The 20,945-nt window shown below is 42.4% G+C and overlaps 1 protein-coding gene across 5 annotated transcripts in view; it reads right to left on the reverse strand.

Moving 5' to 3' along the window:
* Positions 1-1,090: 1,090 nt before the first annotated feature.
* LOC146686666 (regulator of G protein signaling 6-like) overlaps positions 1,091-20,945 on the reverse strand; it is a 49,705-nt gene continuing 29,850 nt past the window's right edge. The window contains exons 4-17 of one of the 5 annotated variants that reach the window (XM_085442702.1): positions 20,635-20,685; positions 20,442-20,548; positions 19,041-19,092; positions 18,466-18,530; positions 17,230-17,306; positions 16,607-16,688; positions 16,151-16,225; positions 8,003-8,104; positions 7,701-7,873; positions 7,262-7,387; positions 6,850-7,036; positions 6,201-6,290; positions 3,547-3,603; positions 1,091-3,251 (exon numbers count right to left, since the gene is read on the reverse strand). In XM_085442702.1, coding sequence (XP_085298828.1) covers positions 3,201-3,251; positions 3,547-3,603; positions 6,201-6,290; positions 6,850-7,036; positions 7,262-7,387; positions 7,701-7,873; positions 8,003-8,104; positions 16,151-16,225; positions 16,607-16,688; positions 17,230-17,306; positions 18,466-18,530; positions 19,041-19,092; positions 20,442-20,548; positions 20,635-20,685 — 1,295 coding nt within the window. In that variant the 3' untranslated portion in view covers positions 1,091-3,200. Of the gene's footprint in view, positions 3,607-6,200; positions 6,291-6,849; positions 7,037-7,261; positions 7,388-7,700; positions 7,874-8,002; positions 8,105-16,150; positions 16,226-16,606; positions 16,689-17,229; positions 17,307-18,465; positions 18,531-19,040; positions 19,093-20,441; positions 20,549-20,634; positions 20,686-20,945 lie in introns of all 5 variants that reach the window. The other 4 variants (XM_085442701.1, XM_085442700.1, XM_085442698.1 and 1 more) reach the window with 4 other exon arrangements.

Raw genomic sequence — 20,945 nt, forward strand, 5'->3', positions numbered from 1 at the left:
TATTTTGCCAAATAATCAGGCAATTTTCTGATGTGTAATAAACTGTTTTAGTAGTATTAACCAGAGTCTGTCTGAAAACTACTTGTAGGTGAACTCTGATAAAAAAGAAAAAAGAAACCCTATTTATTCCCCGAGAGAACCAAATAACTGAAATCAAGCAATACCTTGGTCTATTGCCCTCTTCTGTCGAACCAAACCTCAGAAACCTTGGCATCATTTGTGGATTAATCAGAAACTGTTTTTTTTCCCACATGAGAAATGTTTCTAAGCTTTGAACTCTGGTGTCAAAAGCGGATTTAGAGATGATTATTCATTCCTCTTTTCGTCTTGTCTTGATTATAGTAGCAGCCTTTTTTATGTGTTTGAATAAGAAGGATCTTGACCGTCTCCAGTTGGTACAGAATGCTGCTGCTACACGAAAGAAACAGCACTCCAGTTTTAATCTCTTTACGTTGGCTACCGGTATATCTTAGAATTCATTATAAAATTGTAGCCCTGTGTGACCTTCTAGAACCTACACGTCTGAGATCTTCCAGTCAACAGCTGTTAATGGCCCCATGAACTAATTTTAGGACCAGAGGGGATAAATAAAGTTTATTATTATTTTTATTATTACACAACACCACTTAAACTAACTGTTATGCTTAAAAAATGCCAATGCAGTGTCTCTTTAAAAGCCTGTTTCAGATTCCTTTAGCTAGTAATTCAATTCAGTGATGTCAAGATGATGAATCGATGTTATAATATTAGGTCCATATTTCCATTTTGGACCTAATGGTTTGTTTTTTTTCTTCATGATTTTGTTTCCTTACACCCCTACAGTGCAATGGGGAGTGCGTATAAAAACAATCCCTAAACAGTTAATGTAACACTTTTGTTACACCTTTTAAAATCTGCACTTCAACCTCATCTTGACTGTTTGACTTAAAAATCCACGCTGGTGTATATAAAGGCAAAACTACAACAAACGTATGGCTCGTTTTGACTCCACATATCTACGGCATGAAAACTGCTTCTCTAAATCTCTGCCAGAATCTTTTATGCTTTATGGCTCAAGGCAGTAAAAACACCCAGACAGCAGCACAAAGCAGACAGGTCCATAGTATTTATTATTTGGTACCCATGAATAGACAGCAGGTGCTTGAGTGTTTCAGAGTGCCAGTAGTTATCTTGCTGATTGCGAAACTAAAAGCACAAAATGCCCTGAATATGTTACATGCATAGTAATGTGCCCATATCATAATAAAGTGTGCTTTTGGTTAATGAAATTTAGCCAATTTACATTTACAATGCACTCGATACATAGTGTCATTGTGTCTTGTGCTGAGGATAACATTTGGTACATCGACTCGAGTTAAGCATATCTCTCTACCTTATACTCAACGAGGTTACTGGTTTATGTTAACAATAATTACTAATATGACCTGTACAGTGCATTGCAACGACTCTAATACAAAAGAATAGATGATTGACTCATTCAGCAGCGTAGTTTATCTCTATAGCAGTCACTGGCCTCATGGGGGAGCTGTGAGACCATAATCTCCTCAGTCCAAGCACTTTCTGTATGTAGAAGGAGTCTGAAGCCACAGTGGAGCAGAGAGGCCTTTTATCTTCGGTGTGCGTCGTCTATCGAGGGTCAAATATTGTTCCCAGTTGCAGTTCGGGGCTTAGATGTTGATTCGCTGAGGAGTGTTGCTCCGGTGCAGGGCTGGTCCCTGTCTGTGTGCCCTCTTTGGAGAATCCAACCATCCTTCCCTAAATTAGCACTCCATAATAGTCCAGCATGCAAATATTTCTTTTTTCCCCCCCATAGTCATTAAAACACGACAGATAATTCGTGGAGACAACAAAAAAAATGTTTGTTTTTTAAATGATCAGGTAACATTTTGTGATTAAAAAATATTCATGCAGTTTAAAAAAAGCAATAAGTGATCCTATATTGAGTAGCAGGCCTTGTAACGTCTCCAAGACGGGAGATCAACTTGTTCTGATATCATGATATGAAGACAGCACAGTTCAGTCTTTTAACACTCTGGTTTCTGGTCCTGTGGTTCAGCCACCACTAGATGGACCCATGGCACTGGATACTTTAAATACTACAGCAGAAGCCTAAAAAAAACCGGAGATGCTATTTGGCCTGTGACTGTGTACGTATGGCTGTGACTAAACGGCGCTGCACACCACAACTGTTTGCACAGCCACGTTTTTGAACCTCTCAAAGCAAATGAATAATTTGCCAGCCAGAAGAAATGAATCATCGCCACGCGTCTCATTACAGAGCAGTGTTGTAGAAATGAAACATTAATTCTCAACACAGACGTTTGGATGAAGCACGCCACGGTGCAGTGTGAATGCTACATTAAGCCCTTATGTCAAATTTTGGAATGTAATGAAGCATGAAAAGTTATACCTCTAAAAATCCATTTTGTAGATGCCTCTCAGCGTGGAGAATACAGGCTTTGTACTGCGTCTTTTCACAGTGCTAAAGCTGTGCTCGCTGTTTAACTGACACGTGCTTCGCTTAGGACACAAATATAATAGAAAGATATAAAAAGAGGTTGGATATTTCTAAAAACAAAACAATCAAAAAAAACTGGACAGGCTTTATTTATTGCTGGCTGCTTTGTGAGTACAGAGGCAAATGTAAAACAGATTTGTGTCTGTGCTGATGTGCCTCTTAGACTTTGTATTTATGTCCGAGTTAGGATTGGCTGCAGCTATTTTTGGATCCCGAAATCATAAGACGATAGTCATCACTGCAAACGTTGTGGCGAGTTACACGCAGTCCTATCAAAGAATATTTAGCAGATGTTCTTTTCGTTTCTAATAACGCTTAATATAAAACAACCTGAAAACAATAAACTGATCAGCTTCATCGAGACTCACAACCAGTTTGCCGCCTAAGTGATGAAGAGCCCTGCACTGCATTTGCTTGTACTGTACGCTGCATGCCGTGCTGTGTGTTGGCTGAGGTTCCCCTTGTCGACATTGTCTCATCATCAGTGTTTCAATTTGGGGTGTTCACCCCAGCAAGCCCAGTGCTGCAATACCAATATGGCAGCAGTCCTCGGAGCAGTGTCTGAGAGCCTCCACAGCAGCCCTGTCCAGCCCAGCTCCACTGTCTGTGCCCGTGCCCCGGCCCCTGTGCGGCAGCCACCCACCCGACAGGGTCTGGCTGTGCCCCTGCAGCACAGGCTGTGTCAGGATGACTGCATCAGGCCTGTCAGGCGTTTTCCCGTCAATGACTTGCCCTGGAAAGTAGATTAAAACGAAAACTCGTTACCAGTCTGAGGTTCCGACAGCAAAAGTAACACAAAGAATCTCTACCAGCAATGTGGTTTGATCAAAAAGTGTTAGGTTGTGACCATTCAAAGTGACTAGGGTGTTAACTTATTGACACACACACACACACACACACGTCCTATTAAAGGTCTAAAAAAAATTCACAACAGAGTGTAACATGGTTATAACTGCAAACAAGCCACTGATAGTGAGCCAGCCAGTGTGGTTTGTGATATGAACAGCCCCCAGCTCCACATGACTTACCACACTGCGGGTGAACTTCTCCAAGGAGGTGCGGCGGCCCTGTTCAGTGTCTGCTGGCTGCTGTTTTGGAGGGGGGGAAGCAGGGTGAGTGTTTGGGTCAGGTATGGGTGTTGACGAGGGAGTTGGGAGTGATGTTGTTAGTGAGGGAAAAAAGGGGGGCCAAGCATTGCAAAATAAAATAAAAAATGAGGGCCAACGGAGAGTGCAAGGGGTTGCATTTATTATTTTTAGGGAATGAAGTGGAATCAGTGACAGGCCAGCACAAGGAGCAGTGTCCAAAGGGGGAAAGGGCAGAAAGGCTAGCATGAACAGAGAAGCTGTGATTTGCTGAAAAGCTCTGCATTACAGTTAAACAGCTAAATGAGTGCTGCTACATGAGATTTAAAGGTTACACTGAAGGAGACAGACAAAAGTAGCATAGAATTTTTATATAACACGGTAATACTTGTGCTCTGTAAGTTTCTTTTTCAGGCTGGCTGTTGTTCCTCTTTTACACAGCGGTTTGTCTGTGTTTGGCATATGATCTCATGTTTTTTTCAAGACTGTTCCGTTGACATTTTAAATAATTTAGCAGTTTCCTTGCACCTGCATTTTGGGCACAGTGGTTGTGCCTTTTTGGGGCTCTGCTTGTAGCCTTACGGTGCTTTGAAGACCTTATTAAGAGCTGTGAAATGCTGCTACGTGACATTAAATGACCCACTTTATTTCAATGTGATCCAAATACTTCAGTAAGTCCCAAACCTTGAGTTGCTTGTTTGAATATGTTTGTTTCCCATGCATATATTCTTCTTCTTCTTCTTCTTTTTTTAAAACAGTCTGAATCTTTTGCAATTTTTTTGTTACTGCAAAACAATAAAAAAAAAGAAAATGCATATTTCCTTTTGTTTTTCTCCTAGTGCTTTTGGAAGGGAGCTGCATACTAGACTAGTATACGTGTGCATGTGCTAGCAAGATAGCAGAAAGGACAGCATTTACATTGAGGAAGTATTTAAATTTTTTTGTCATTTTATGGGTGAAAAGGACAAGAAGAACATCATAATGTAAATTCTGCCTGATTATAAGTTTTTCAGAGGTTTTGTGTGGAAGCATAAAAGAACCCTATCAAGTAACATTTTTAATAGAAACTACAGTAACAAAACATCACGTTTAAAAGTGCAATATCACCCAACACTACTGACTAGTGGTGGAAGAAGATCATTACATCCAACAATACCACAAAGACTTTGTTACCTAAAGTCATGTGAAAAAACGAAAGTACACCCTCAATTCTAAAGTTTTACATATGAGGGCATAATAAAAATTATCAGCTGGTCCTTGACAGGTTGTAAAATGATTAAATATACACCAGACGAACAGTTACACATGAAATATTACACTGTGTCATTATTTCATTTACAAAAATGAACATTTGTCTCCAGAATACTCTGATATACGAAGGAGTTTATGGTCGACTCGAAGTCTTGTTGCTGCAGAACAAGCTTACATCATCCCTCCACCACCGTGCCTGACAGTTGGTATGAGCTGTTTGTGCTGATGTGGTGTGTTTGGCTTGGCCAAGCACGGTGCTGAGCATTAGGGGCATAAATCTCCACTTCTGCCTTTTCTGTAAAAAGGAAATTGTTCCGGACGTTTTGCAATTTGTTCAGATGCAACTTTGCAAACTTATGCCACGCTGCCATGATCTTTTTAAAGAGAATAGGCTTTCTCCTGGCAAATCTTTGAAACAAGCCGTACTTGTTCAGTCTCATTCTGATTGTATGCCATGAACCTGAACATTTAGATGTGAGCATGTTTTTTGTTTCTTTGTTTTTTGAGATTTCTCAGAGCATTGCAAATGTGAATCTACTCCTGGGAAGATTCCCAGCTGTCACGAATGCTTTCATCGTGTGAATAATCTTCCTCGCTGTATTATGATGAAGGAAATGACCTTACAGCCCTTCCCAGATTGATGAATTGTTTCTCTAAGGTCGCTGTTCATGCCTTTCTTCCTTGGCATTGCGTTAATACATTCTTTAACATCCCAGACCTGGAAACTGACAAAACACTTGCAGATTGGTGAGTTAGTCGAGTATATTTGATTGGCAGGACCTGGCTGCTACTTACCCTCTAAATTCCGATGGAAGCAGAAAGCGTTCGCTTAGTTTTTCACTCACTGCTTCAACATTTTGGCTTAATTTTGTTAAAAAAATAATGGCACAGTGTAATATTTCATGTGTTGTTAATTATCTGAAGTTGTATCGTCTAATTCTAAAACCTGGTAAAGGCCAGATGACATTTTTATTATATTTCAAACCTTGACAGTGTAGTGTATCAATATACAGATATAATACCAATAAGGACCAATGATTTGTAGTTAGCACTAATGTTGCATAACATGACATTGTATCATTATTTAAAGATGATTGTGTGTTTTTATTAATATAAAATGAAGCAGAAAACCTGAAATGTAAACGTAGTAATTTACATTCCATTTACCTTGCAGCATATAGTATAGATAAAATATCTACTTTTTGATTGATATACATAAAGTGATTATAAACCTGGCATGTTTATTAAATGATAGAATAAAATCAAACCAATATGAGGAACGCAAAAAGAGTGATTGCATCATGTTAAATGTGGAGCCGAAATCATGGTCAGCGAGTGCAGCTCACCTTCTTTCTGGCCAACAGGAGGTCTTGGTAGATGTTGGATCGCAAAAAGCGTGCATAGCTGTCACTTTTCATTAACTTGAATATGTGCTCCTGCAAGATAAAGAAGGCCACATAAGCGCGCGTTGGTCTGTGAGTGATAAAGGAGAAAGTGTGGTAAAGAAAAGAAAATAAAATAAAGAGAGGCCTGATTATGGTAATGCAATGCATGCAAGAGGTGATGCAAACCGAGAGTACTGACATGAGCAACAAAGTCCTGCAAGGCAGAGCTGAGTAATGTCCTGCCAGTGAGAGGCGTTGCACGTCACACATCACCGACGCACTTTGAATGCAGAGGAATCTACTGTGAACCGACTCAACCACCTATTCATGGAATTAGTCGGCTCATTAGCTCCCCACACAAACACACTCTGTCATTCCTCCCTTCTCTTTCTTTTTATTCATCCTTGCCCTCATTCATTCCGTTGTGTAACATGAGTATGGAGAGTTTAGCCAATTAGAGGGAAAGCAAACGAGTTTGTGCGTTGTCACTGGGGATGCAGTGTAAAGTAAATTTGAGGTGAACTCAAAATAGATCTGGGCGAAGAAGAGCGCCAAGATAAATCAAAAGTGAGCACGTAAAGCCACGTGAGTCCATCTGTCCCCCCCCCACCTGAGCGTCCTCGTAGCTGTATCGTCCGGGGTCTTTGAGGTTCTGGCTGGTGCGCTCGTAGCTGTGAGAGTCCAAGTTGATGGAGCTTGGAGCTCCTTCAGCCAGAAACTCCTGCCAGATCTCCTGCGCCCTGGAGGGAACTTCATGGAGTGGCCGTCGCTTAAAATCCTGCACTGCTAACCAGAACCTACAACAGTGCCATACACAGTCAATAACAACTTCCAGAAAATGTGTTTACAGTGTCAATTTTACATTTTTTATGACTTATCACTCTTATCACACATGCCTTGTTTTCTTTAGCCACTAAAAAGCATAGCTCTGCATTTTATAGCAGCAGCATCATGCTACTGCAACATACCAGACTGCAAAAAAACATAAACCTTTACAGAAGTCAAATAATAGAGATTCTTACCGCAGGTTTTCTGAGCTGAATTCTGATTCCAGGAACTTTAGGAACTGGTCTCGACCTGCTGGGTCCTTTAGCGCCTCCTCCAGGGAGAAGCCCCATTTCTTCACACGCTGCTGGGTGGGTTCGCGACTGCTCACATTGAAACACATCCGAAAAAAACAGAATAAGATGGGATAGAATAGAATAGAAGGTCTGGTCACTTGGCCTACAGAGAGTCACGACCAGCAAGTCAGGACAGAGTGAACCTTTGGGAATGCCAGTGTTAGTGTTCATGTGAGATGAGATCCAAACAGACAGATCCCAGCTAATTCAGGATAGCAACAGTTCATTAGCACTGAGACCTCTACACTCCACCTGACCTTAGTGTGGGTTTAAAGCATCATTAGTTCCTGGCACACTCTCAGGTCACATCCCAACATGCTTTCCCCGTTTCAAGCCTCACCTTGCCTCCAAGTCCCAGAAGGTAGTGTCGTCACTGATCCATGGGTTCGAAGGCTCTACGGCTGACACAAAGGGGTCATATTCCATGAACTGCTCGGTGTAGGTCATGAGACTGTCGGCCACTTTGGAAACTTTCATACAGTGTCTCTCCAGCTGGATGTTCAAGAAGGTAATCTGTGGGAGAGGGAGGAGGAGTAATGAGGAGGTTAAATAAGGGAACGGCTCATCGGTCTACGTCCCCAACCGCGGCTATGTTATGATGGATGAGTGAGGCAGGCTGACGGTAACAACGCCCTGGCTCACCTCCTTCTGAACATCGTCTTTGGTGGTCTTCCTGGTCGGCTGGGAGCCGATGTGGACAGGACTCGGTTGGCTCTGGCCATCATCTGGTACTCCATAGACCGACTAGAGCGGGCGAGTGGAGACACACGTGGGACACGGTTTCAATTTGTTACCGCTGCCATGTTGTTAACCCCATTTTGATGTATGTCTGGTGATTGTTTTGGGAGCAGGACTCAGTATTGTGTCAGGGAATAAGGGATCTAAAGTGTCGAAGAGGACATTTTCACAGCTGCACACAAAGACCACTTAGTAAGCTTTGAAACAAAACCGAAAAGGAAATATTTTTAGATTAATTTTAATAGAAATAATAAAAATGCCATTTATTTTTTATTAGAAGTTTTTTTATTAGGAGACCGATGCTGATAACGATATGTGTTGAATTAAAAATCTGATCAGCCGATAGGTTTTTGTTTGTTTTTTTGAACACACAAAAGATGATACTCCAAGCAACTGATTCTCATGTTTATAATATTCCAAACAAGCAAAATATATATATATATATATATATATATATATATATATATATATATATATTTTAGGGGTGCAACGATACTCTTATCGATATTGAACCATTCGATACAGTGCTTTCGGTTCGGTACGCATATGTATCGAACAATAAAAATTTGTAATTTATTTTATCAACTTTCCTTCTGACGATGCTGTCTGTGTTGAGCGCTCAGTGAATCTGTGTTCGACTACTCCGCCTAGGCTGCACTGTCGAGCGCAGATCCACTGAGAGCTCAACACAGACAGCATCGTCAGAAGGAAGAGCGCAGGGCAAGCTAGCGAGACAGAAGTTAAGCTCTCCTTGCAACATGGCAAATTAAACCTCCCCCACCCTCATTCAGATCTGGCGTTTGGAATTATTTTGGTTTTCATGTGATGTAGCGAGAGGGGTCACCCGTCACTATGGCAACATAAACAAAACATAACTGTACAAACAGAACCCCGAACAGCCCTGACCCACTACATTATGCTGCTGAGAATATAGCCCAGGAGAAGCGTATAGTATTGCTTTTATTTTGGAAAGAGCCATTTCTCTGTAATAAACTCTCTTTTCCAAAGATGAGTGATTCCTGAATCAGATACATGACCCTGAAGGTAAGCGTGTCATGGACTAAAGTAAAACAGTATGTTGGATGTGCCACGCAATTCTCAATTACATGGGTGGGAACTAGTGTGTTAGCCAGTTAGCTCATTAACGGAGATTTGCCGTGTTGTGGCGTTAACGTCATTTCAACGACATTAACGCTGACAGCACTAGTGGGAACACAAGAATATGACTGCACATTTACTCCGACATCATCCTAGTGCAAAGACAAGTGGAAGCAGACAAAAACAACAAGCATGCATGCTACAAACTTTACCCGAGTCATTTAGACAGCCGTTAGCACATGATTCTCAAACAAGGAGGAGACGGAGGTGTCGTTTGGTCTTGCTTCCCGTGAGCTAGCCAGGGAGCACAGCTGTTTATTGACATCTACAGAAGAACACTGCCGCTAGCTAACTGCTCAGCACAGCAACCACACAGCAGCAACAACAACAACACCACACAGGGCGCCCTCTGACCCCGGAAGGACACACCGTCCGGCGAAAGGGGTCACCCGTCACTATGGCAACATAAACAAAACATAACTGTACAAACAGAACCCAGAACAGCCCTGACCCGCTACAATATGCTGCTGAGAATATAGCCCAGGAGAAGCGTATAGTATAGCTTTTATTTTGGAAAGAGCCATTTCTCTGTAATAAACTCTCTTTTCCAAAGATGAGTGATTCCTGAATCAGATACATGACCCTGAAGGTAAGCGTGTCATGGACTAAAGTAAAACAGTATGTTGGATGTGCCACGCAATTCTCAATTACATGGGTGGGAACTAGTGTGTTAGCCAGTTAGCTCATTAACGGAGATTTGCCGTGTTGTGGCGTTAACGTAATTTCAACGACATTAACGCTGACAGCACTAGTGGGAACACAAGAATATGACTGCACATTTACTCCGACATCATCCTAGTGCAAAGACAAGTGGAAGCAGACAAAAACAACAAGCATGCATGCTACAAACTTTACCCGAGTCATTTAGACAGCCGTTAGCACATGATTCTCAAACAAGGAGGAGACGGAGGTGTCGTTTGGTCTTGCTTCCCGTGAGCTAGCCAGGGAGCACAGCTGTTTATTGACATCTACAGAAGAACACTGCCGCTAGCTAACTGTTCAGCACAGCAACCGCACAGCAGCAACAACAACAACAACACCACCACACAGGGCGCCCTCTGACCCCGGAAGGACACACCGGCCGGCGAAAGGGGTCACCTGTCACTATGGCAACATAAACAAAACATAACTGTACAAACAGAACCCAGAACAGCCCTGACCCGCTACAATATGCTGCTGAGAATATAGCCCAGGAGAAGCGTATAGTATTGCTTTTATTTTGGAAAGAGCCATTTCTCTGTAATAAACTCTCTTTTCCAAAGATGAGTGATTCCTCAATCAGATACATGACCCTGAAGGTAAGCGTGTCATGGACTAAAGTAAAACAGTATGTTGGATGTGCCACGCAATCCTCAATTACATGGGTGGGAACTAGTGTGTTAGCCAGTTAGCTCATTAACGGAGATTTGCCGTGTTGTGGCGTTAACGTCATTTCAACGAGATTAACGCTGACAGCACTAGTGGGAACACAAGAATATGACTGCACATTTACTCCGACATCATCCTAGTGCAAAGACAAGTGGAAGCAGACAAAAACAACAAGCATGCATGCTACAAACTTTACCCGAGTCATTTAGACAGCCGTTAGCACATGATTCTCAAACAAGGAGGAGACGGAGGTGTCGTTTGGTCTTGCTTCCCGTGAGCTAGCCAGGGAGCACAGCTGTTTATTGACATCTACAGAAGAACACTGCCGCTAGCTAACTGCTCAGCACAGCAACCGCACAGCAGCAACAACAACAACAACAACACCACACAGGGCGCCCTCTGACCCCGGAAGGACACACCGTCCGGCGAAAGGGGTCACCCGTCACTATGGCAACATAAACAAAACATAACTGTACAAACAGAACCCCGAACAGCCCTGACCCGCTACATTATGCTGCTGAGAATATAGCTCAGGAGAAGCGTATAGTATTGCTTTTATTTTGGAAAGAGCCATTTCTCTGTAATAAACTCTCTTTTCCAAAGATGAGTGATTCCTGAATCAGATACATGACCCTGAAGGTAAGCGTGTCATGGACTAAAGTAAAACAGTATGTTGGATGTGCCACGCAATTCTCAATTACATGGGTGGGAACTAGTGTGTTAGCCAGTTAGCTCATTAACGGAGATTTGCCGTGTTGTGGCGTTAACGTCATTTCAACGACATTAACGCTGACAGCACTAGTGGGAACACAAGAATATGACTGCACATTTACTCCGACATCATCCTAGTGCAAAGACAAGTGGAAGCAGACAAAAACAACAAGCATGCATGCTACAAACTTTACCCGAGTCATTTAGACAGCCGTTAGCACATGATTCTCAAACAAGGAGGAGACGGAGGTGTCGTTTGGTCTTGCTTCCCGTGAGCTAGCCAGGGAGCACAGCTGTTTATTGACATCTACAGAAGAACACTGCCGCTAGCTAACTGCTCAGCACAGCAACCACACAGCAGCAACAACAACAACAACACACAGGGCGCCCTCTGACCCCGGAAGGACACACCGTCCGGCGAAAGGGGTCACCCGTCACTATGGCAACATAAACAAAACATAACTGTACAAACAGAACCCAGAACAGCCCTGACCCGCTACAATATGCTGCTGAGAATATAGCCCAGGAGAAGCGTATAGTATTGCTTTTATTTTGGAAAGAGCCATTTCTCTGTAATAAACTCTCTTTTCCAAAGATGAGCGATTCCTGAATCAGATACATGACCCTGAAGGTAAGCGTGTCATGGACTAAAGTAAAACAGTATGTTGGATGTGCCACGCAATGCTCAATTACATGGGTGGGAACTAGTGTGTTAGCCAGTTAGCTCATTAACGGAGATTTGCCGTGTTGTGGCGTTAACGTCATTTCAACGACATTAACGCTGACAGCACTAGTGGGAACACAAGAATATGACTGCACATTTACTCCGACATCATCCTAGTGCAAAGACAAGTGGAAGCAGACAAAAACAACAAGCATGCATGCTACAAACTTTACCCGAGTCATTTAGACAGCCGTTAGCACATGATTCTCAAACAAGGAGGAGACGGAGGTGTCGTTTGGTCTTGCTTCCCGTGAGCTAGCCAGGGAGCACAGCTGTTTATTGACATCTACAGAAGAACACTGCCGCTAGCTAACTGTTCAGCACAGCAACCGCACAGCAGCAGCAGCAACAACAACAACACCACCACACAGGGCGCCCTCTGACCCCGGAAGGACACACCGTCCGGCGAAAGGGGTCACCTGTCACTATGGCAACATAAACAAAACATAACTGTACAAACAGAACCCAGAACAGCCCTGACCCGCTACAATATGCTGCTGAGAATATAGCCCAGGAGAAGCGTATAGTATTGCTTTTATTTTGGAAAGAGCCATTTCTCTGTAATAAACTCTCTTTTCCAAAGATGAGTGATTCCTCAATCAGATACATGACCCTGAAGGTAAGCGTGTCATGGACTAAAGTAAAACAGTATGTTGGATGTGCCACGCAATCCTCAATTACATGGGTGGGAACTAGTGTGTTAGCCAGTTAGCTCATTAACGGAGATTTGCCGTGTTGTGGCGTTAACGTCATTTCAACGACATTAACGCTGACAGCACTAGTGGGAACACAAGAATATGACTGCACATTTACTCCGACATCATCCTAGTGCAAAGACAAGTGGAAGCAGACAAAAACAACAAGCATGCATGCTACAAACTTTACCCGAGTCATTTAGACAGCCGTTAGCACATGATTCTCAAACAAGGAGGAGACGGAGGTGTCGTTTGGTCTTGCTTCCCGTGAGCTAGCCAGGGAGCACAGCTGTTTATTGACATCTACAGAAGAACACTGCCGCTAGCTAACTGTTCAGCACAGCAACCGCACAGCAGCAGCAACAACAACAACACCACCACACAGGGCGCCCTCTGACCCCGGAAGGACACACCGTCCGGCGAAAGGGGTCACCTGTCACTATGGCAACATAAACAAAACATAACTGTACAAACAGAACCCAGAACAGCCCTGACCCGCTACAATATGCTGCTGAGAATATAGCCCAGGAGAAGCGTATAGTATTGCTTTTATTTTGGAAAGAGCCATTTCTCTGTAATAAACTCTCTTTTCCAAAGATGAGTGATTCCTCAATCAGATACATGACCCTGAAGGTAAGCGTGTCATGGACTAAAGTAAAACAGTATGTTGGATGTGCCACGCAATCCTCAATTACATGGGTGGGAACTAGTGTGTTAGCCAGTTAGCTCATTAACGGAGATTTGCCGTGTTGTGGCGTTAACGTCATTTCAACGACATTAACGCTGACAGCACTAGTGGGAACATAAGAATATGACTGCACATTTACACCGACATCATCCTAGTGCAAAGACAAGTGGAAGCAGACAAAAACAACAAGCATGCATGCTACAAACTTTACCCGAGTCATTTAGACAGCCGTTAGCACATGATTCTCAAACAAGGAGGAGACGGAGGTGTCGTTTGGTCTTGCTTCCCGTGAGCTAGCCAGGGAGCACAGCTGTTTATTGACATCTACAGAAGAACACTGCCGCTAGCTAACTGTTCAGCACAGCAACCGCACAGCAGCAACAACAACAACACCACACAGGGCGCCCTCTGACCCCGGAAGGACACACCGTCCGGCGAAAGGGGTCACCCATCACTATGGCAACATAAACAAAACATAACTGTACAAACAGAACCCAGAACAGCCCTGACCCGCTACAATATGCTGCTGAGAATATAGCTCAGGAGAAGCGTATAGTATTGCTTTTATTTTGGAAAGAGCCATTTCTCTGTAATAAACTCTCTTTTCCAAAGATGAGTGATTCCTCAATCAGATACAGGGCTTGCAAAATCGCTAGCCCGACATCCCGGAGCTAGCGATTTTTCCAGTCGGGCTACCAAAATCTATCTCTTCCCTGCCCGTGGGGCTATTGTAGGAAGGAAAAATATATGTCAATGCTTTTGCATTCTTTCAGAAATGTAGCTGGGTAATTATGTCATTGGGTGAGCCACTGTCAATATGTGACATATTGAAGTCGCCTTTGAATTTGCGCTTGTTTTTTGCTTTCACTTTGCAATCGCACGAACTGTGTATAGAGAGCGACAGCACTGATTGGTGAGTGATGATAATTTGTGCACAAATTCCTCTGACATCGTCTTATCAATCGTTAGCTTACTATGCAAACATGACAAGTGAAATCTCCCGCAGCTTAAACATATGAGAGGTTGATCGCGCAGAGAATCGCTGAGCTTATGTGAGTGTGCGTGTAAAAGCAGCAGGATATATATTTTAGTTCTGCTGACAGGTCAGGGTAAAGAAGTGACAGCCAAAGAAAAGCTTACCACAAAACGGAAAAGTTATGAGAAATCAGACTATGAGGCAAAAAGAAAGTGCAGCTTTATGGTTTCATGGACAAAATAATTTCTGTGGCTGCAACATGACGAGCTATATAACCGGGGCTGCACATAAGTGGTCCGCAGGTGCGCATTCGCTGTCAAAAACAAAAAACAAAAACGCGCAACGCGTGTTTGCATACATAAGATTTTCTGGAGGAGGACAGACTCTTAAAGTTTAGAACTCTTAAAGATGTCGAAGAAGCTCCTTTAAGCAATTACTTTGGTGTTCCTCCACCTCCAAAGAAATGTCAGAAGGAGTCCGAACCACAAAAGAAGAGCATATTCTCGGAAAAGTGGTTGCAGGAGGTGAGCTGGCTTCAAACAAATAATGAACGCACAGAGATGTGGTGTGGAATGTGCCGTGAAAATCCCACTCTAGCGGACAAAAACAGTGCTTTTTATATGGACGCAAACGCGCGTTGCAACTTCTTATCTGGTGCGTCTTTTATTTTGACAGCGAATGCGCACATGCGGACCACTTATGTGCACCCGTGTAAATAACATAATGTTCTGCCGGGTGTGTTGTTGGTTTTCTCTCGATTTCTGAGTCGACAAGCGCCTTTGTTACTGGGACCAGTCATTTTAAGAAAGGCCCCCATTAGAACCCATGAGAAATGCAAGAAATGCATTATTGCTCAGTCTGCAATATCTTTCCCAGAACAAACACCAATTGTAAATAACATACTAAAAATAAACCTGAAAAATCTGTTTAGAACAGCTACTATGTTGCAAAGAGTGAACTACCACTGGCAAAATTTAGCAGTCTTTGCAAACTTCAAAAAGCAAACGGCCTCGATCTTGGTTCCACTTGTCTCTTACCCGTGACTTCAGTGGAAATTTCAAATTCAGGATCTGACACAGACTGATTCATGTCCTACACAGTTCTTACAAGTTCATAGAAATTTCTGTTCAATTAGAACCAAGTATTTGAGTTGATGATTGTAATTTTTATACATTGTTGTAATTTGTTTTTCAACAATTTTTTGATTAATGTTTTGTTTCCTTTATAATATTATACTTTAATGTATAATATTGTAAAGGAAACAAAACATCAATCAAAAAATTGCTCTCTTTTTTATTCGGGCTACTTACATTTATTTTGGGCTACCAAAAACTGAAGAGTCCCTGCCCGAAGGGCTACCAGGGATTTTGAAATTTTGCGAGCCCTGAGATATATTTATTTTTTTAATTACTTTTGTTTCAGCAACATTAAATTTAAAAACTGTACTTTTGAGTTAAAATATATATTTATAATTTTAATAAATGACAAATTAAAAAGGCATGAACATTTTTTTGTATCGAAAAAATATCGAACCGTGACACCAAAGTATCGAACCGAACCGTGAATCTTGTGTATCGTTGCACCCCTAATACATATATATATATATATATATATATATATATATATATATATATATATATATATATATATATATGACTAAGCAGCAGAGTTATTAAAAAACATTACATTTAAAAATGAACGTGGTTGGTGGCAGCTTGTCTCTTCCTCTCACCTTTTTTACCCTGTGTGGGTTCTTCTCTCTCCGGCACTTGCGAATGTCCATCTCTGTGGTGTTGACACAGCCTGGCTGTGGGAGGCAGCAGCAGACAAAGCATGTTTCTGGGTCAGATAAGACTGTTTCTCCAGCATGTATTGTCTACACTTGTGCTGCTCACACAATACGGTGCTGGTGCTCTATTGAGCAACGCCACACTCACAAAAGACTCTTATGCAAATTGACTGGCACCAAATCTGATTGTGCTACCAACAACACAACATGGCTATCTGCTGGACAGTATGTGGAGCTAAATCTGCTCTTTTCAGTGTTTAAATGCTAAAACTGTCTACCTACAAAACATCCCTTCTTTTCTGTTTTTTTGTTGAGTTCATTTCCATTTTTTAGTTGAACCATGTGACTCTCTTTTTCCTTTCTGCACTTTTTCTTTTCCTTATTTTGGCTGTTACTCACCACTGGCCGATGAACGTCCCAAAATGCCCTCTCCTGGCTGTCAAGGATCTTCCTCTCCGCCTTGTCCTTCTTCCTGTCAATCCTGAGAGCAGAGGATACAGGTCTTTAAAATAAAACGCTCACGGCTCTGAAATATTAACCCTCTAAGGTCCATACTTGCTCTCTGCTGCCGGCATACGTTAAAAACACAGACAGGCCAGACAAAAGAGCAAAGAAACTCAGGAGTGTAGGTCTTAACCTGTCTGCTCAGTTCACCAAGAGAGGCCTGGTGGGACCTAGCTCTTACATAACTGACATTTACCAGCTGGCATTTGCTTGTTGTCGTTACTCTCCAGACATAAGAAGACTTTTTTTTATATCCTCACGTTTACAGCCACAGAGCAGCAACAACTAAATGATGCCAAGACTTTGATTTTCTATTTTAAAAGACAAGAAAGGACAGCTACTGTATGCCATTAACTGCAGGACTATCGCTGCACTTGCACATTTCAGCCACCAGGTGTCAGGCTTACAAAGAACACAAACACTGTGCAGGCAGCCAAAGCTCAGCATTCTCTAAACCTGATTGTATCAACATCCTGTCACATTAGTGCTGAAGTTAGAAAATTAACTGATATACTCACTTGACTTGAGCCTCAGCTTGCATGAAGATAAATTCCCACTTCCTGGCGAAAGCCCTCTGCAGCCTGGCGAGGTTCTCCTGGAGGAGCCAATCAGACACGGTGTAAGAGGAAGACTTAAGGAGTTTATCTTCAAAGGGCTTGACTTTGATTTCAAGGCCCTTGGATTTTTCACTCTGATGCCTTCACTTTTATGACAAGATGCCGATACCACATGTAGTGTGAGTTTCACACAGGTATATTGTTTCAGTATACATCATTGATTTCATCTCCAGTAAACTGCAATGATTAAACGCATTCCCCACAGGGATAACTGTGGGAAAGTTAGATGCGCTTTATAATTAGGCACAGTAGATGCTTTCTCAAGACCTGACATACACGGGAATTAACTTGCATCAATAATTTTTAACATTTTATGAAACAAATTTAAGTTGCTTGGTTCTAAAACATAACATTAGAGTTAAGGGTTTACAGTCCTAACCAATCAAGGTATCCTGTGGTAATAAGAGAGGTGATAATGTGCTTTTTGTGGATTGTTTATCTCTCAGGTTTATTTATTACTATAACAATGATCATAAACAGTATTTACCTGTAGAAATTGCATTTTTTGGTGCCTGTGAGTGAACATTGGGTTCCAAAAAGCTATTCAAGCATTAATACAGTATGTGAGCTTGTTACAAAATCAGAGGGGAAAAAAAACTACAGAAGCAGGCATGTTATCAGTGAAAGCAATGAGGCCTGAAGGCATAAAGTGACCTGAATAGGAGTGAAAGGAAGTCCACTGGACAATAGTTGCAGAGTCATTTAGAATATTAAAGTGTAGCGGATTGCTATTGTGTAACAACGAGATCAGCACTGCAGCAATGCCCCTCCTGAGACTGTATCGATCTGCTGATGCAGGTATACCTAAAGATATTTTTATTTACATTTGGGGGCCGGTAAATGACTGCATTGTATTCCTCAAAGTGGTGTTCCTGGTAAAGAAATCTACCTTTCAGAATTTGATGTTGTTGTTCTTCTTTTTTGTTGTTTGTTTGTTTTCCTTTTCTTATCCTCTTGTAAATACATTTTGTTATTTTAAAAGCCCAGAAGAGACTGCTTCAGCACGTTTTTGGTTTTTCAACAAAGTGAAGGAAAACAGGAAATCGAGAGCATCATCATACTATGGTTCATGCACTATGATGGAATTGAATTAGGAGCTTTCTGGCGATCGCTAAACCAAAACGACAGTTTACTTACAGCCTCGTAGTCAGCGAGCTCAAGCCTGGCTTTATTCTGCATCGTGCGCTTGCACAGGTAAATGGCTGCAGGGTGACAAAGACAAAGAGTGAAACATAGAGAGGGGAATAAGCACTGTCATAACTACAATAAAACAACAACAAAAAGAATACTTGCAATGCATGGTGGGATTTCTTTGTTTGCTTTTTTTTTTTTAAACCAAGGCCGCAGCTGTGTGAACTAATGCACATCCTGCCAGAGCAGCCAGGCAGGCCATGTGTTCTCTTTTGAAATACCAAACCTCGAGTAAATGCCATGCAGATAGCCAGAGATGCTGTCAAAGCAGTGACTGTCCCTTTATTTTGTTAAGCTAATTGTATCCCACAGGATTCTCCCTGGTGGTGTTAGGAGGGAAGGGGGTGGTGGTGGGTGCGGGGGTGGGGTTCCTCGGGGGCCAGATACATTACAGGGAATGGATCAATACTCAGTGAGTGTCAGCCACAGAGCTACAGATGTCAGTTGTGGAGAAAATGAGACAGCTGAAGGCATTAGGGAGATCTCACCGATGGAGAAACAGGGAATAGCGTGTGACTCACCATAGTCTGTGTTCTCGGGTTCCCAACAGTTTGAAGGCCAGAAGTATGGAGACTGATGAAAGCAGGAAGAATAAATAAAAAAAAGATTTTGCTTATTTACACAAATAATCAATTTTTTTTATCATCACGTAAAAAAACAGCAAATACTTCCACCACCCCTGCCCCTTTTATGGATGAGTACTCTTTGTTTGATTGTGACCTTTGACCTCTGCGCGCTCCAGGTAATGATCTGCAATGGCAATGGTAGCTGCAGTCTCTCTATCTTAAAGTCTACTACAAGTGATATTATGCATTCAAAGTTCATTCTCAAGTCCATTATTAATGGATCATTCACATCTATCATACGCTCTTAATAACAGGGCAAAATTAGAACTTATCATGGACATTTTTCATTCGCACTATTTGTCATAAAAGCAATTAGCTCGGGAGCAAAGGCCCGGCACTGATGAGTGTGCTGGTTTGAATGTAATGAACAGAAAAGTTAACGTGCTCTCATTCAGCGGTGTCATTTGGATTCGGAGAGGAAGAAATTATGACAAATCAAAAGAAAGTCACCACTCTGTGCACAAAACTGTGAATTTGTGACAAACAGCAGAAGGCACATAATCAAATCTGGGTCTTCTCCTGGTGTAGCACATATTTAAAATTTCTTTTTTTTGTAGACTAGCAATTCAAAATTCCCCCTGACACTATTTCTTGCAATGTAGGCTGGCCAGCGCATTTCAAATCCACTGTGGACTCTTTTCAGAGGTTCCGATGACGCGAGCCTGTTGCATCACGACAACATCAGAGGGAATATTTTTAGCCTCTGCTGAATAAGGAAGCGCGGCATTCGCTGCCCTCGCTGCACAGCCGCAATAATGGCTTTTAATCTTGAACAATAGGTGAAGATAAATGCATCCAGCGGTAGACTGAGGAGGGGCCGAGGGACGGTTGGCAACAGCAAAAAGTGCAGAGCCAGCGTGTAGCCAGCTCAGCGCTTCCCATAGGGGAGCTTGCCTGGCGTAGCCTGCTTGCTGGATTAAGATGCTAATGGCCCAGTCACAGTAATGAGTCATAGCAGAGTCTGTAGCCATCAGACAGATCTGTCAGTGTTCGTGCTGTATAAGAAGAAGAAGGAGCAAAGGAAAAAAAACAAAACAAAACCACCAGACTGACAAGCTGCATTACTGACCCATCGGCCCAGTTCTACAGGCCACCTCCTGCTCTGATGAAGCATCCAGCAGGGGTACACAGTATCGACCTTGGTGGGATGAGTAATAGGCTTAGGAGGGATTGCTCTCATTAGTATCACGCAATAAACACATCCCTCTGATAAACTGCCATCAGCTCATTATTCTATATTTAAAGGCCTTCTAACACATATCAAGGACAGTCCCAAGGTGGATTTTTTTTTCGTACCTGGAAGCGATAAAGGGTTCCGTCATCTTTAAGCGTCAGAACGTGGTCAGAGATGGGGAAGACGTATCCATGGGCAGCGATCAAACTGCCCAGATGGATGGCTTCAGCTGGTGACATGAAAGAAAGCAGACACGTGAAGCTGCCGTCGTCTTCGATTGGAAGCTCTGCTGTGCTTACATGTACTGACATTTACCTGGATCTTCTATGGAGAGGTTTTTCATCAGCCACTGAACAATGTCCGCCCCTGTTATTCACAGAAGGACACGGGTTAGAAGAGGCGTCACAATTCCAGCTCTGCAACAGTTTCAACAAAAGCCGCAATGTGGAAAACACAAATAAGCTTTGTGATTCACGTCCCTTTGAAGCTGTGGGTCAAAGCTGAATAGGTGTGTAAATATAACGTTAAGTAATCAGGGTGCGGTTCGTTCTCTTTTCGCTCCTGGACGGCTCGTTTTTTGGCCCCGTCTTACACATAGCAGAGGCTGGAGAGAGAAACCGCGAGGC

The sequence above is a fragment of the Copadichromis virginalis genome, linkage group LG19 (assembly GCF_057382275.1).
Source record: "Copadichromis virginalis isolate Kocher_CV1m ecotype Utaka linkage group LG19, C_Virginalis_male_GT1.1, whole genome shotgun sequence".
In the NCBI taxonomy this organism is placed as follows: domain Eukaryota; kingdom Metazoa; phylum Chordata; class Actinopteri; order Cichliformes; family Cichlidae; genus Copadichromis; species Copadichromis virginalis.